This window comes from Apostichopus japonicus, chromosome 17, assembly GCF_037975245.1.
Source record: "Apostichopus japonicus isolate 1M-3 chromosome 17, ASM3797524v1, whole genome shotgun sequence".
In the NCBI taxonomy this organism is placed as follows: Eukaryota; Metazoa; Echinodermata; class Holothuroidea; order Aspidochirotida; family Stichopodidae; genus Apostichopus; species Apostichopus japonicus.
The window spans coordinates 15,890,548-15,908,862 of record NC_092577.1 but is presented as its reverse complement, the minus strand read 5'-3'; the positions used below and the strand labels follow the sequence as shown (position 1 = coordinate 15,908,862).

The following is an 18,315-nucleotide window of genomic DNA, read 5'->3' as shown; positions in this document are numbered from 1 at the left end:
TCTTGGCTCTGAAGGTTGAGAAACACTTGTAAAATTTGGCACAACTAATATATCAGGGCTAAATGTATGTCTATTTTCACTCGGCATAGTAATAGTAGGCCTTTGAATATATGTTTCTCTCTTATCAGTAGAAATTACTGGTGTAGTCCTCTTCTGTGACTCAGATTGTGGTCTCTGTGTAACATGCTCATTAGAATGTGTTGCCTTAGGAATGGATGTCCTATTAACTCTATTTGTTGATACTTTGGCTGGGGAATCCTGCTTAGACTCCTTTGTGACTTTATTCGGAAACAAATCTGGAACTTTGACTCCCATTGACCTTGCCATTGACCTTGTCATGATTGGATTAAATGTCTCCTTAGGTAGAGTTGAAAAATCCTCATAAGAACATTTCAGAGTGGAATTCCTGTGGTGCTCTAGACAAATAATCTGCCACAACCAATTCTGAGCCTTTCTTATAACCAACCTTGAATGTAAATTCTGACAATTTGAACAGAAGCTTACGTAAGCGTGAAGTTGCTGGTTCTTGTTTTGACTTAAACAACTCAAATTCTACATTTTGCAATAAATGTTTGAATGCTGTCACATTAATAAATAGACCCATCATTTCTAATTCAGTTACACTATACCTCTGACATGCTGGTGGTAATATCTTAGAGTAATATGCAATAATATTCTCTTTGCCATTAACTCTTTGTGTCAGGTATGATCCTGTTGCTACTCGTGATGTGTCGCTATATAATACAAAACGACCACATTTCTGTGGCATATGCAATATAGGTGGATTACACAACAACTCTTTAATACTTTGAAATGCACACTGATGTTCCTCTGTCCATTTAAATACCTTACTCTTACGACTCAAATGATGTAATGGTCTCAAAAGTGCTTGAATATTTGGGAAAAATGAAGCCACATAATTAACTGCACCTACAAATCGTCTTACTGACTTAACATTGTGTGGTTTCGGTGTGTTCCTGATTGCTGCACATCTGTCATGCAAAGGTTGGATACAAGCCTCACCTTCTGGGGTTATTGAGAGCAAATGTCCCATATATCGGACTGAATTTTGGAAAATGCTACACTTTTTCGGAGATATTTTCAATCCGTTGTACATTAAAACCTTAAAAATTGCCTGTAGGTGTTGTTTGTCTGCACTGTACACAATAATATCGTCATGATGAGCAATACAGAACTTATTTGAATTTGGGATCGTTGCCAAAATATCATTAATTTGCGACTGAAAGATCGCTGGAGATAAATTCAATCCCTGTGGTAAGCGTTTATAATAATAATGCTTTCCTCCATGAAATGAAGCAATACCTGTATATTGTTGTGCATGAACACTAAGTGGCAGACAGAAGAATGCAGACTTTAAATCGAGAACACCCAAAATTTTGGCTCCAGAGTACCCTATGGTACGGATAGTCTCATTCAGCAATGGAAAAGGGTGATTGAGACGTTTTATTCTACTGTTCAAGTAGCGAAAATCTGTGACAACCCCTTTGTCTTTTGTTCCATTCTTTGGAATGAGGAAAACCGGTGAGGTATAAGACTGATGTCCTACCGCTAAGATTCCTAATTGCACTAATTTGTCAAGCTCACTGGCGACAATGACTTTGTCCTCATCTGAAAGTCTATAGGGACGTATGTAAATGGCTCATCATTAGTAAGCGTAACATCAGCCTCATAATTTGGACAGTGAGATAATTCACCATAAAGAGAAAATGCATCTCTATGTGAGTCTAGAAATTCATATATGCTCTCTGTTTCTGAAGCATTTAGAATACTTTGTTCCAAATTAATGTTTTGTCTCATGATTTCCTGTTCAGATTTGGAAACCAGGGGATCATCGGCTGTCAAATGTGGATAACGATGTAAATTATATCGTGTAATTTCATCACGATTCTCTTTGGAATTAGAATTGGTTCGAAAAAGAGACGGTTTTTCGATGTCTCTCATGACATTGAGAAAATCTAGAGAATCAGTAGGTATGTCTTCTGTGACCGTAATGATATCTGCTAAATCTAAATGAGCCACTGTGCGAGAAGGATGCAGACAAAATTTCTGATTACCCATGTTCCTTAGTAGAATCTTTGTTCTACCTTTATGCATTTTCACTAACATTCGTGAAGGACACATACGAGATATCAGAGGAAACGGTTTAATAACCACATCTGCATTTCGTGCATATAGTGGAAGACGTCCCTGTACGGTAATGTATCTTTGCTGACCTGGGTAAATAACAAATCTCTGCACTGGCCTAAGGAAGACTTTGGCTTGTTTAATTCTAAAACAGTTTGTGGTAAAGTCCAAAGAACCATTCAATTCCTTCAGAGTTGGACTACCTAATATTAAGTCAATACCTGTCAGGTTTGCAGCAATTAAAGCAGAAAGCTGAAATTCATGACCCTGAATTTTGACCTGAAATGTTATCGTGCTATACGCATGAATAAACTGACCATTACCCAACTTTAGGTTTACTACATCAACTGAGACTGGTTGTATAGAGGATAAATACTTTGAATTTTGCACTGTAGAAGAAGAAATGATAGAGCGTGTCGCTCCACTATCAAACAACAATGAAATTCCTTTACCATCATGTAAAGTACCTCTTACAAAATTACGTGTGTCCAGTTGAATATCCACATTACGTTCGTTCCCTGTATATCTAGAACTAGGAATATTACTATTCTTCCAAATATTATTTGCTTTACGTTTCGATCTTCCCTTACTTGGTACTTTGTCTGGAGTCACTGTATGATGAGTGCTATCATAAGTGCTCCCTAATGAAAATTCTGTGTTGGTACTCTCTTTACATTAGCCTCCATTTCATGGCTTAGGCGAATTTGACAATATTGTGCAAAATGACCTCGATTTTGGCAGTAGTAACATGTGACTGAAGGATTAAAATACGGTAACCTTCTCCTGTTATTATTCTGACCTGTCCTAGGACCACGAGAATCACGAGAACTATATCTTTGCCTCATATCTTTAGGATCGTCTTGCAATTCTGACCTACGTGACTGATCAAACTTGGTCTCTAATTCCTGAATTTTGGTACACAACTCGTGTATCTCAGAAGATGCAGAAATAGTAGGAGTCTGAACAGAAGACGCTTTGTCGTGCATTGCCATAAATGGTTCGGAAGAAACTGGGGGTTGACTTTGTATTTGTAAGTCAAAATAGCACTGTACTTTCATGACCAAATCTGCAATTGTTGCTTTTGGTGATGCAGACATTAACACTGCTGAGCGACATTGCAAAGGCAGGGTCGAGATCAATTTATCTCTAATTTGGTCCTCACCATAATTTAATTGTGCTGCAGCTTTGGAAATTTTGGCCAAATGAGCTTGAGCTGTATCACCTGGCGTATAGCTTAATGCATGAAATGCCTGTGATTTAGCGTAGGAAGAGGTCCCTGGACTGAAACGAGCAAGGAATTGCTTGCGCAGATCAGCAATAGTTGAAAAATTTTTCTTTTCAATCCAGAGTCTGGCTTGGCCTTTAAGTGTTCGCTTAAATATGCGACATATTTCATTAAATTCTTCCGCTACAGCCTCAGGGGTGGTTTGGGACGGCAATTTATGCACCTCTAAATAATCTTCAAATCCCAAATAATGAGCTTCGGCTAAATCTGCATCAATTACATCGCCCTGAAATCGTGATGGCAAAAAATCAGTGGGCCTATGTTTCTGCATAACATTAACAGAGGTCGAAGTTTCCTGTTCACTGACGGACATCATGCCGCATACAATTAGGCTAGTTATGAGTATACAACATGAGCCTATACTTAATTGAACACACTATCGACCGCAATTAAATAACAAATATGCAATACATGGACACGATTACAATAACTTATCGGTACACTCTGATCTCAAATAGGGGTTGGGATACAAATTGGCATGATTTCACTCACCCTTAAGTTTAACTAAGAACTGGTAGTGGAACTGCAAACGATGATTGAAGTCCCTCGGTTAGTAGTAGTAGTAGCGGCATGTAGTAGCAGTAGCAGGTGAGCCTACATCTCGTAAGAACTTCAGATTCGTTTGCCGTTAACATCGGGTAGAGCCTAGGCTTAGATCGCGAAAATGTTCAGTTCTGATGTTTAGAGCTGTAGTATGACTAACTACTAGTTGCGCGAATGTTCAAACGCGAACTGCATGCTGGGTTGATTAACGTTAGTGTACGATCAGTGGTTCCGGTGTACAGACTTAGGCTAGTATAGGCCGTCTTCCCTCGTAGAGTGTTTCCGTTAGGCTAGGTCGTGGACATGCGTTGCATTCCTCGTTAGGTCTTCGGGCCAAAAAAATCTCCTGTTCGTTATTGATCGTAACGAACGAAAGTTGTGAAAGTTCCGTTACCGATTTCTTCCTGAAGAAAGCAACCGATCTCCACCATGTAATATTGTGTCGAGCCCGCTTCCTCCGATAGTAAAACTATATCGGAACTCGCGATAGAAAGGTACTGGGATATCTTGATGCCGTATTTATGCTTCTTCAGGAGATGTCTCGAACGGAAGAAAACAATGAGTTCACACAAAAAACAAGTTGACGAGATAGGATTTGATTAATGATTCGGTATAATTTCTTCTCTGTCGATTCTCTTTACAAATAAAACTAAATTACAATGATTTGACTTGACTTGACTCCGTCAATTACGCAATTAGAGGAAGTGATGAACTTTCGGCGGAGTGATAAATTTGCTGACCAAGTGCGTAAACTTTCGGCCTCCTTTTTCTTTTATACCTTACTTCTATCAAATCCCTCTGCGCATAATCAGAAGGCAGCCAATAACCTGACCATCCTATATTAACTTAACGATATAAAAATAAGTGCGCTGGCACTGATCTGCCCTGATTGGTTGGGAGTTTGGAAGTCCATCCCCTTTCTATGGAAACTTCCATACCACGTGAGAGAACCTTCTCGAATGTTCCACAGACATAATGGAATCTATTTTGGGAAAAGGCCCTGTACCAAGATTCAATAAGATAGTTAAAAACTTCTCGTGGGAAAACTGGATCCATGACCTAGATAAAATACATAAGAGGCCTGTAAGGTATCTCGATGGAGCTTTTCGGTAACATCAAAGAGATGGTATTACTATTTCATAACAATAGAATACCAAGAGGTCCAGTGATCGGGAACATCCAAGTCCAGACCGATCCAGGTGTGTTTTACTCGTTATTCTGACCGTGATGAGATCTTGCATTCAGCCAAGCTTTTGAAGGGAGTGCGACATGCAAGAAAGCGACTGCGTCAAAGCCTAGAGGTTGTTAAAAATAGACCAGGGGTAAAATATGCTTTTATCCCATGGACTATGTTCAAATGTACCGTTACCAGAGCTGTGCACCTAACCTGCGTTCAAGATTTGTCAACGCGAGCGTTTCTCCAGGCTCTTGAATGACTTATTAGCATCAGAGGGTCATCCTCATTGTTGATTAGCGACAATGCTACCTGCTTCAGGGGGGCTGACAACACCATAAATGAGTTAAATTGGAAGTTGGAACAGACTCAAGTGAGGGAACATTGTCAACGTTACAATACTCATTGGAAATTCGCTCGACCAGGAGGGCCACATCAACAGGGAGGGAGCTGTCGAAAGAATGGTTCAGGAGGTCAAGAGGGGAATGAGGCATCTCGTAAAGGCAGATCGTCTGACATTCGTCGAGTGGGAGACCGTCTTCTGTAAGATATCTGGTCTCATCAATAGTCGACCTCTGACGGTCAAATCGTCGTCTCCGTTGGACCTTCACTTCTTGATTGGAAGAGGTGACTTGCCTTGTCCACGGAAACGCACAGAGATTTGTATTGCTATGGTAGATGAGTTTTGGCGACGATGGAGGACAAGAGGCGTGGTATTTGGAAAATGTCGAAAGTCGTAAAGCTCTACCCAGGGAAAGATGACCTCGTAAGAGTAGTTGACATAAGACTCGCTGACGGCCAAATCGCTAAAAGACCAGTCAGAAAGCTTATTCTGTTTTTGGTTCCTTGCTAAAAACAAAGGAACCTATGTATTCAGGTTGGCGTGTGTGTGTGTATGTGTGTGTGTATGCGTATGTACCCGCTGGGAACTGGGGACATTTACATGATGACACACCTTCCAAGTGTGGACATACTACCAATCGGGGACGTCCCCGTTTGGGTTAAGTGCAGATTTTGGAAGTTCCCGCCAAATGAAAGAATTTTTTAAAGTTTGAGCAATATCTGTGACAGTCCCCATTGGGTGCATTCATTACAGCCTAGCTGTGTCACTTTGTGTCATTAACTGGTGGGGCGTGTGTCAAGGTGTTGTCCCCATTTATGTGCAAGAATTTCATGTCATGTGACTGCTTGAAGCTGGTTAAATTAGTGACCAAATGTCCCCAATTGATGAGCCCCAATCATATGGGGTGTGTCTACTTTGACAATACTAACAGTGGACCATGTCCCCAATTGACATTGCTGTGAGATCAGCAAACATACACACTGTACTGCAGCATGCTTACTGTGTTCGAATTTCATGTACTGCCACAAAGATAACTGTAGTACCTACTGTACCTGAGATAACTACAATATGCAGCTAGCTACTAACATCCAGCTTTCATGAGACGGAGACAGAATCTTCTGAAGGAAAATAGATCCACTGAGTAAGTTACTCTTTACTTATCATAATCCTGTGCAGTGTCCCCAATTATTTTGGTAATTTCCACTTTGTTCGTTTATGAACTTCTATTATAGGCCTCTAATAGACTAGCCTACTGTACATTGTGGAAGCCATATGTGCTACCATTGTACTTAATGTCATATAGGTTAGGATCCAGTTGTGCATACATACTACTTACTAGCATAGTGTGTGCATAGTAGGAAATTAACAGTAGGTCTATATGATCTAATACATTATACCACATGGGTTAGGCCAGTTTGTGTGTAACATCACTAGTTTTAAGTCAGGCTTCAGATGATAGCTGCAGCATTATACACATAAGGAAAGTTGAGTAACTTTTTTAGCTACTTAATTTAGATCTCAGTAGGATGTTATTGTTAGTAGGATCTAAATCATGTCTGCCCATTGGATAAATCATGAGGCAGTTGTTGGGCACTTCATCATATCAAACACTGAAACGTTGGAAGCAGTACTGACATTTTGTCATGATTTTGGCATTGCAAGATATGTATACCGCTTTTGTGACTTTCTGTCTGCATGGTGCTTTTTCGTATTCGATGACCAGACTGAATATTGAGGATGCCCATGTATAGAAAAGTTAATCTTAAAGAGATGTGAAATGAATGGAGCAAATGTATTGCACTTCTGAGGTAATTAACCTTCCTTTCTTTTCAAGGGCAATATTGTGGTGTGACATGTTATCATAAGATTAGATGCATCATGTTATAGTCATGAAATAAGTATAATCTTTTCAAATTTAGTAGCTTGGCCAAGTTATGCTATGAGCTCATTGTTGCATTCAGTCACCTTACTTAATAATTGTAACGATGATAATTAAGTCTCCTTAGAATTTAGTCGTTAAATTTTAATGTTCATATATATTATATAAACATTCTGAATTACGTAGTTTGGAAAAAGTTGTGCTGTCTGCTTTCTTGGGCTCCCTGGGTAATATGTAATGGACACTATCAACCTTGTTCTTGATTCCAGACAAAATTATGTCAAGACGTAGCACAAGGCACGGCCCAGGGTCAAAGTTCAAATAGGACTTTTGAAGCTGATTTGTAAAGTTTACATTAGAAATACTGAAGTGAGGAGAATGTATACCTGCTAAAGAACTGTAAAACTTGATATATCAATAATTTAATTGCCTTTTTAAATAATTGGTAATCATCTAAGGTCATACTTTAAAAAGTGTTTATCAAGTTGTAATTCTGTGGGCTAAAGTGTGTCTTTGATGCAAGGAATGGTACTTGTCGTTATCTAACCTGTGTTTTCTACGCTACGTTTATGTGGTGCTGTCTGTACTACAAATCTAAGCAGTCATTGATTTTATTTCCACAGAAATTGACAACATAGAATCATCTGATGATACAGATGATAGTGATGAGGAAGAGGAGGAGGAGGACACAAGTAGGGATGAGGGCAGCATGGGAAGTGTAGGGTCTCTGCATCAAGCTAATGGCACCACTTTTGAAAGCACTAATTCGAAGGAGAAGAACCACCCAGTATGAAGAAACGTAATATTGTTCATAAATAAAACAAACCAATTAAAATTTGTATTTTTCTACTTTTATTTAAACAACAAAATATGAGGAATATACTAGACAGATTGCAATTTATGCTGGAGACCAACCTCAAAACATTTTGATGTGATTTGTTTCTTTATATTGTAAACTATCACATGGCAACATTGAGGTGTAATTTTCAAAAGCACCACATTGTAATGTATATATTTGTTGTCCTTTCAGGGAGAAAATACCAAAGGAGGGTATGGACAGAAGATGAGAAAAGAGTAGTTTTAAGGGAATTCAGACGAGAAATAGCATTAAACCATTTGCCTGGAAAGACAGCTATTGATAGGGTAATGGAAAAGTACAGTTCTTTTGATGGACGGAAGTGGACCAATATTAAAGACTTCATAAGAAATCACTCTGGAAGGGCTAACAAAAAGTGGTATTAGAATTGGTCAAACTTTACTGTGTTCATATATTACTTCTTTGTTAAATTCATGTTTCTTGATTGTTAGACAGATTTAATTGTTGTCGTTCATGCAGAAAGGAGCTCAGGAACAAATGCCACAGACTTTCTAATCTGCTAAGTAGCTATGTTGACTGTCTTTTCAGCTCTAGCCTGATGTTGGCATCAAAGTGTGAATGTTTTAGTGCTCTTGGTTAATGTTTTATTCCTTCTTCATGTTTGTTGATTGTTAGACAGATTTCATTGTTGTTGTTCGTGCAGAAAGGAGCTCAGGAACAAATGCCACAGTCTTTCTAGTCTGTCATGGAAACTGTTTTACAAAACAGTTTGCTTGGGATCTTTAATGTAGGGGTACACAGCTTAATTATTTTTGAGCATTATTTGTTGAGAGGCAGTTTTAATGCTTCTGTATATTTCATATCAAATTGTTTCACTTCTAGACTGAAATTAAAGTACTGTACTCACACTTCCATTTGCATATATATAGTACAAATACTGGTAGTGTACAACATCAGTTTAACTATGCTATTCTTATAGGGAAATGTCTGCAAACTGTATTTTACCAGGCAACAGACATAAAAGCAATCAGTCAAAACATTTTGTTTTAGGAGTTCCTGAAAACTGTAGAATGCACTTTTTTTTTGGAAAGTTTCAGTTAATAAAGTTTTATTGTGCATCATGCACTGTGTATACTGCTACTTTTTACTATTCAATGTGTTCAATGAATGCACTATAAACCCTTGGACCGAGGACGAAAACTCTGTAGAATGCATCCAACAACTTTTTTATGACCTTTTGTGAACTTTGGAGGAAGTCCTGTAACCAACCATAATGTCAGAATCAGTGTGGGGTACCGCACACAATTCCGTTGGATTTATCAAACAAGTGTGTCGAATATAACACTAATTGTTGCCAGAGTAATAAAATATTCATTCCATTAATCATGTCAAATGTAAATTAATATTCCGTCCCAAACCCACTGTATCGAAGACAGCCAAGTAAAATGCTAAAAGTGTGAAATACTCAATAACAGCACAAAAACTTAAATTTTTTCTTCAATAAATGGCTAAAATATTTTATCAACACGAATAAAACCTTTCATTAGGCAACCCACTTTTCCCGCGCACGAAATGTTATACATTGCATTAGAGCGCTGCACTGCGCCAGTTTATTAGTATATCCGATTCTTGCATCGTTTGTTCGGGGACCTCGTCCTCTGAAGGCTCCGAGCCGTCGAAATTCACTTACGCGGTAAGTTTTTTATGAAGGATACCAGTTAAATTACAATGATTATAAAATAAATGTAGTTTTTTCTCAAAATTTCATTGAATTCTGACTTTCAGGGTTTGCAAAGTTGAAGATGTTGCCTTGACTAGCTTAGGACGTTAGGTCTAAGGTGGTGCTGTAGGGGGTTTTATATACTACTCTACAAGTCTGTGTTTACTATAATAATAATAGTAATACTAGTACGTAATAGTACTATAGTATTACTAGGCAGTACTACTATGCTGCATAGGTACGACAAACCTAGTTTGAACACCAATAATCAAACGTATTGTAGTAAGAAACCAGTTCATGTCAGAAATCCAAAAGAAATATCCTCTGATTTTGAAGCTGTACTTTAATGAGAATAATACTAGTTTTCCCTAATCTTTTTACGCTGCAGTGTTTGAGCTTTGATTTTCAGTTGCTCATAGAGTCATAGCCTAGGCTAGTATGACCAAGTCGAAAATTTACACTAGTGAAAACTAGTTTAGGCCTAGGCCCAGCCTTTTCGTTTCTTTTAAACGAGAATATCGACATAATATCAAAAGCTATAATTAGTGCCTTCTAAACAAGTTTTACCATTCCATGTGACTAGGCTCTATAGAGGATAGGTTACCAGACCATTACCAGGCTGTAGAAATGTAACATAATTATTAACATGATCTTAAAACTGTCTGATAATTTTGGCCATAGTCTTATGGTAAGCCAGTAATATAGCTGGTATAAAGTGTTCTAAGGATAGTACATACTGTAGGTGCAATAAACCAATGCAACCTAAGATTTGTGCCTAATTGTATGACATGTACAGCCAAATTCTGGCAACTTTTGGTGTCATAGCATGTTAGCAATGTGTTGCCTAACACCAACAGTCAATGTGAAAAATGTAGCCTAACCATTTTCTTTAAAAAAATAAAATAAAATAAAATAATTTTTGAACAAAGTCATTTGGAATTTGACATTCCTGATTAGCATCATTAATTGTGGCAGGGGAAGACTGGTGTGGGGTAGTGGGGAAAAAAATGAAATTCAAATTAAGAAACACATATATGGGCTGCACGAATGCAGGGTGCTACCAGTAAATTAGTATTGTATTTTGTAGGTTATCTTTATGGTTTAATGTCAAATCTTAAGAGATGCTGTTGAAATTGGAGTATTTTAAATGTATTTTTTCCCAAAAATATTAAAGAGATGGGAATACAGTGAAGGGTCATTACAGACTCCAGTTAGGATTGGCACTTCTCAAGGCTGTAGTGTTTTATTTTAACTGGAAGGAATTATTGCAGAGAAAAGATAACACTGTAAAATCTATATTCTCATACATCCTCATACATTTTGAAGTATGCAAAGTAATGCAATGTTCCAAAAACGAAAACCCTTCACCGGTTGCTAAACCTCTCTATCTTTTTCATTTAAAGTGAGATGAACTCCAGAAATCAAAGAAGAGCTTCAAGAGCCCGCCAAAGTCCCCTTGACGTTGCTAAAGAATATGTCAGGAAGGGTACAGACCAGGCGGGATTTGTTGTAAAAACAGTCTCAGACGCAGTTGGTATGTACAATCGATGGATTTATAAGACTGAAGCTGCAATAAGTTGTATACTTCTATAAATTTCAATACATGCTGAGTTTGAAGCTGAATTTCATTATTTTCTTGCTTTAAAAACTACTTTAAATATACATTTTTACAGTAACAGCTAACACCTTTTTTTTTCTTACTGCATATAGGTAAGGGGCTCTTTTCAGAGAAAGCGTTCACAAAGGGAGAATTAGTTCAGTACAGGGGCAAGTTAGGGAGATCAGAAGCCACAGAGCATGATGATGAAACTTTCATCTTCCACTTTCAGCATGGAAAAAACAAGATGTGGTGAGTCACATGTATATCTGATTTTCTATTGCCTTGAGCATCCTCAGTTTTACAATTAAAATGCATTTTCATGCACAGCTTTTGGTAGATAATGATACAACTTGGGCACAGTTATCTCCAAGTAAGAAGGCATTAGGTGTTCAGTAAGATAAAATCAATGGTTATCTAGGAGCCATTTTTGTGGGGGGAAAATGCCTCTTCCACAGTTTACAGTAATCGGATCGATTGGTTTAAGATAAAGTACTGTACTACTCCTTGCACAGCTTTTTCCGGATAATGATAAAAGTTGTCATTAATTGTCACCAAATAATGGTGTACTTTGGCTGTGCTGGGAGTGACTAAAAAAACATTTATTGTTGGGCTAATTTATGGCCATTTTGTTAAAACACCAAAGCTGCTCCTCCCTTAGATTGAATTGGATGATTATGAAGGTTGGTAAAAATTCATTGATCAATTGATGGCACATGGGTGTTCAGGAATATTGGTCAGAGGTCATGTAGGGGTCATTTCCCTAGTCTTAACCATGTATGTATGTATATGTGATCTTCCCGCAAGCAGGAACTCGCGAAAGAAGCCATGGAGGCTTATAGACTCGCAAGCTAACCGAAGCCAATCTCTCGGCACACATCCATTTAACCATAAAAATTAGTTTCCTGTAAAAGGTGATTGATAGTATCACCAGCAAAAACTAGCATATGCAAGTTAGAAACTGCTAAAGTGGGGCTATTATCACCTGCATAAAAATTTAGACTGATGCAAAGCCAGCCTGTGAAAGAGATTGCTGGAATCACTTGCATAGATAAGTAATAAATGAAGCACAAGACCTTTCACACCACTTGCAGAGACAGAAATTGCTTCTTCCACATTCATGCTATTCAGTTGCATGCACTGCTCTGTGTAGACTGTTCTAGTCCTGTAGGAAGTGTCATTTATAGTATGGCAACTGCACCATTTGAGCTCTTGTTGTCACTTAGTATTGTTTTTCATATTTCTGTTGAAAGCATTGATGCAACATCAGATCTTTGCATGGCAAAGATGGTCAATGATGACTGGAGGGAACCAAACTGTAAAGTGAAGAAAGAAACTGTGGATGGGAAACCTCACCTACTGCTATTTGCAATCCGAGATATCTTACCTGGGCAAGAGCTCAGGTATGATTATGGAAAGGAGGATGCACCTTGAAGAATGGTAATCTTCAAAAACATGCAATTAATTTAATAACTGCAATATATATTCCTCTTAGTAGATTGCATACCCGAATACCTGGGGTATGTTGGTCCCCACAAGAATGAAATGAAATGGTCATACATACACACTTTTCTAATTAGCTTCCTGATATTAAATACTTAACTCTGATCACCATTGGACCAAGGAACCATTTAAGATTGCTTTATAATTCCTTGAAATTAAGTATTATGGAGGCTTTTTCAAAGATGCATGCCATGGTGATATTAACCCAACAGTTCATAGTCCTCAGAAAGTTAGTGGTAAAATCCCATGCTCTCCGTGGTCCCAGTGAGGACTTGTGTAATTGAAAAGTACGGATTAAACTCCAATTTTGGTTAAAAACCAAAAATGTTTCCAGGTCACCTACTAAATTTGTGGAATGAATTAATCAGCTAAATTTTCTTTTGGAGAAGATATAGAGTGGGTCAATATTTAAAATGAGTGTGCTACTTCTGGTAATAGACAAAATGGGAATATTTGACTGTTAAAAATAGTACTATCATTAAAAGTGTCATTTTTAAAAATAGTATTGATTTTCTCAATCATTCAGATTAATCTGTGCATTTCAATTTATGTTCATACATTTCTAGCAGGATGCTGATGTAGAACTAGAAGAAGATGAAGATGATACAGGAGAGAATGGTGTAGAGGTGAGCTATAAATATAATTTCCTTCTTTCACATTGTTATTTTTCTGCTGAATGATTGAGAGTAAACATCTCATTCAGTTTCAAGTAGTGCCTGCATATGTTAACAATAGTTTAAGATTACGATTATTAATCTCTGGGACTTAATTTTTACTGATCACCTTTTCAATCACCTTTAAATTACTGATAAACTGAAGCAATACTTTCAATATAGATCTCAGAAAGTTGTACATCACATGATGGTGGAGTCCTCTGTGAGATAGTAAAATTTAGGTTGGTAAATAGAATACATGCCATGCAAATTACAACTGAAGCAAAGGTTTGATGAACATTTGTCATATGAGTGACATGTTTCAATATCATATAAAGGTGGTTATTATACAGGTAGATATTATGAATGATTGTGTCATGTACATGGGTAAGTCCTCAGAAAGAAGCAAGTAAAATATCCATGCACACAAACTTTTTGTAATTAGTTTCCTGATATTAAATACTCACTATGATCACGTTTGGACCAAGGAACCTTTAAGATTGGCTTTATAATTCCTTGAAATGAAGTATTGTGGAGGCTTTTTCAAAGATGTATACCATGTTGATATTTTATTAAGTCAACAGTTCATAGTCCTCAGTGAGTTAGTGGTAAAATCCCATGCTCTCTGTGGTCCCAGTGAGGACTTGTGTGATATTAGTAGATATTAGGAATGATTGTGTCGTGTACATGGGTAAGTCCTCAGAGAGAAGCAAGTAAAATATCCATGCACACAAACTTTTTGTAATTACTTTCCTGATATTAAATACTTCACTCTGATCATGTTTGGACCAAGGAACCTTTAAGATTTGCTTAATTATTCCTTGAAATGAAGTATTGTGGAAGCTTTTTTCGAAGTGTTTACCATGGTGATATTTTAGTTACTCAACAGTTCATAGTCCTCTGTGAGTTAGTGGTAAAATCCCATGCTCTCTGTGGTCCCAGTGAGGACTTGTGTGATAGCTGAAATTGTAATTGAAAAGTATAGATCTCCAAAACTAGGTTAAAAATAAAGTTTGTTAGTGACCTACTTAATATTTCAAATTAATTAATTCGCTGAATTTTCTTGTGGAGAAGATATAAAGAGGACTCAATATGTGAAATAAGTTTGCTTGTTATGGTAATAGACAAAATGGGAGTAATTGACTGTTAAAAATAGTACTATCATTAAAATTGTCAGTGTCAAAACTAGTATTGACTTTCTCAATCACTCAGATTAATCTGTCTATTTAAATTTGTCTTCATTCATTTCTAGCAGGATGCTGATGTACAACTAGAAGACGATGAAGATGATACAGAAGATAGTGGTGTAGAGGTGAGCTATAAATACACATTCCCTTCTCTCACATAGTCTTTTTTCTGCTGAATTCATCGAGAGTAAACATATCATGCAGTTCCAAGTACTTCTTGCAAATGTTATGAATTATAGTTAAAGTGTTAAGACATTATTAATCTCTGGGACTTACTTTTTACTGATCAGCTTTTCCAAAAACTTTTAAGTACTGATAAACTAAAGAAATATTCTCAATATTGATCCCAAGATGCTGTTCATCAAATGATGTGTTGACAGAGTCCTCTGTGAGATAGTGAAATTTTAGATTCGTAAATAGGATACATGTCATGTAAAGTACAGTTCACACAACTGAGCTTTAATACACATTTGTCATGTGAGTGTAGTTTCCATAGCAACCTTTGTTAGGAATTGACACGTATAGGTCACACAAGGGTTCAATGAACATTTGTCATTGAAGGCTGTGAGTGCATGAGTGTAGTGTCCAAGATGACCCTTGTGAGGACTTGTGAGGAAATTGCTGTTATTTTGTGAGACAAATGAAAAAAAAAATCTGTTCATTCATTCATAAAGGGGCCTGTGAAATTTTAGGTTCGTAAATAGGATACATGCCATGCAAAGGACAGCTCACACAAAGGTTTAAGGAACATTTTTGATGTGAGTGAGTGTAGTTTCTATAGCAAACCTTGTGAGGACTTCACAAGTATAGGTCACTTAAGGGTTTTGTGAACATTTGTTATGTGAGTGTAGTGTCCATGACGCCCCTTGACTTTGTCAAAGAAACCATTCATCTGTCCAGGTGTAAAAGAAACTTAATTTACAAAATCGTTTAAATGGCATAACAAGGTATGAAGAATAGAGGTAGATATTTTAAATTATTGTGGTATACATAGGTACTTCCTCACAATCAATTACAAAGTAATTAATGGAGGGTTAAACATTTGATATGAGTTTAATAGTTTTGGAGATATTGAATCTGAGTGTAATTGACTGTTAAAAATAGTAACAATATTTCCTCAACCGAACAGATTTATTTGTATATTTAATTTGTTTTGGTTCATTTTTAGGAGGGTGCTGATGAAGAATTAGAAGAGGATGTTGATATAGAAGAGACTGATATGAAGGTGAGCTATAAATAACTTTTAGTTGTATATTTCACATGATCAAGATCATATAGTTACTTTTGCATTCCTCTGTAGCTCCTGAAGAAAATACTCATAGCTGTATTGCTTCAAAAGAGGCTTCCAAATCAGTTACCATTGATCAATTGGTAACAACATGTCATTTAATCTACTATTGCTATGTACAGTGAATGTAAAAGTTTAATGAGAATATTTCATGTTAATGAATGTTTTTAATGTTATATAATTTGTTGTGGTAATATAAACATCATACTAAAATACTGTTTATCAATAATAAGCTGGTAGAGGTATCAAAAGAAGAGAAGACTTGTAAAGAGAGTGACATGCCAATCCCTTGGAGGACCTAACAACAGTTACCGTTCCAGCTTAATTTGTATGCATTGTTATGACCCCAGGTTTTATTAATGTATTACATTTAATGGTCGTTGTACTGATAGGAAATATTTCTTTTGGTCATACTCCATTTAAATAGGTGTCAGAAATGGCTGATCCTTCCTACAAAGATGATGATGATGATGATGCATCACACGAAGTGGCTGATCCTTCCTACAAAGATGATAATGATGATGATGCATCACATCAAGTGGCTGATCCTTCCTACAAAGATGATGATGATGTATCACACATTTCTGAGAGTGAATATGACTCGGATGTGTCCACGGAAATACCGATGCCGAGTGTAGGACAAAGAAAAAATGGAGAAAATGCTACAGGTGGTGTGCAAATCCTTACAGCCAACAATTCGCACAAAAGACTTTGGGATAAGCACCACTTTTGTGTTTATTGTGAAGTTTCATATGCAAAGCTACCACGACATATGGAAGCAGCCCACAGCAGTGAGCTAGAAGTGGCAGAGATTCTAAGCTTGGACAAAGGTTCAAAGGAGAGATCTAGAATGTGGGAAATCCTCAGAAATAAAGGCAATCATGCTCATAATGTGGAGGTTCTCACCAAAGGTAGAGGATTTATCGTACCTGTGAAAAGGCCAACCAACGCCATACCTGTAAGCTGGTACTTGCCATGTAAACAATGTTTAGGATACTATATAGGATCAGACATGTGGAAACACCTAAAAGTATGCCCGTTGACAGACGTGAAGAAACCGCAGAGTAAAAGTCTGCAATCAGAGTGTGCTCTGCTCCTGCCAATGAAAGGATCTAACGCTGCCTTTAGAGAAAAGGTTCTTGGCAAGATGAACCGAGATGAGGTTTCTGTGGTTGTTAGAAATGATGAGACTATCATCCAATTGGGAGAGCGTATAATGGGGAGTGTTTACGCTGAGGCCCCATTTATTTCAGTATGTTAGTCAGAAGATGAGGGAGGTTGGCCGTTTGTTGCTAACAGTTCGAGCTAGTAATCCTGAACTGAGCTCCATCAAGGATTGTATTAACCCCAAACACTTCGATAAGATTGTCTCTGCTGTAAAGGTAACTGCAGGATATGATGTGAGCACGCAGACATACACCACTCCTTCTCTTGCATTAAAGTTAGGACACTCTCTCCGCAAGTGTGCCCTGCTCATCAAAGCAGAAGGGATCAAATCAGGAGACAAGGACTTACAAGACAGGGGTGAACAATTCGATGAACTGTGTTCCATTGATTGGGCAGCAGCCATATCTACCAGGGCTCTCACTACCTTAAGCAAAAGGAAATGGAACAAAGTAAGTATGATGCCGTTATCTGAAGATGTAATCAAAGTGCAGGAGCATCTGTGTCTTCAAGTGACAAAGCTGGGGCAACAGTTAAATGATAGCCCTAACATACAAGATTGGTCAGACCTATGCCAGGTGGCCTTAGCACAAGTGATTTTGTTCAATCGCCGGAGGAGTGGTGAGATAGAACGTATGGGGATAACAGATTACGATAAGAAGAGTGTTGCCCATAATGACGATGTAATGAAGAGCCTCTCTAAGTGGGAACAGAAACTCTGCCAAACGTTGACTAGAGTAGAGATTCGCGGAAAGAGAGGAAGAAAAGTACCGGTCCTATTTACTGAGAAAAACATCCAAACAATAGATATGCTGTAGGGGTACTATCGACAAATACATTTCTATTTCCACGTCCTGCTACCAACACAGGATATCGTGGTGCAGATTGCCTTCGAAAGTTTGCTCTTTCCTCCGGTACTAAACATCCAGAGCACTTGACTTCCACGCAGTTAAGGAAGCAGGTGGCAACAATGTCACAAGTATTGAGTCTGAAGGGCAACGAACTAGATGTTCTGGC

The 18,315-nt window shown here is 37.6% G+C and overlaps 1 protein-coding gene across 7 annotated transcripts; it reads left to right on the top strand.

Annotated features, from left to right (window-relative positions):
- Window positions 1-9,376: 9,376 nt before the first annotated feature.
- Window positions 9,377-18,110, top strand: LOC139954992 (uncharacterized). Of its 7 annotated transcripts, none has more exons than XM_071955084.1 (8): window positions 9,377-9,879; window positions 11,310-11,440; window positions 11,617-11,755; window positions 12,757-12,943; window positions 13,573-13,632; window positions 14,912-14,971; window positions 16,015-16,071; window positions 16,562-18,110. In XM_071955084.1, exons 4-8 carry the CDS (start codon window positions 12,941-12,943, stop codon window positions 17,393-17,395), a joined length of 1,014 nt encoding a protein of 337 aa, XP_071811185.1. In that variant the 5' UTR covers window positions 9,377-9,879; window positions 11,310-11,440; window positions 11,617-11,755; window positions 12,757-12,940; the 3' UTR covers window positions 17,396-18,110. The 7 variants fall into 7 exon arrangements, with proteins under 7 accessions (XP_071811185.1, XP_071811190.1, XP_071811189.1 ...); XM_071955089.1 differs by having other exon boundaries at window positions 9,377-11,440; window positions 16,562-16,604; window positions 16,662-18,110; XM_071955088.1 differs by having other exon boundaries at window positions 9,377-11,440; window positions 16,562-16,648; window positions 16,700-18,110.
- The last annotated feature ends 205 nt before the right edge of the window (window positions 18,111-18,315 follow it).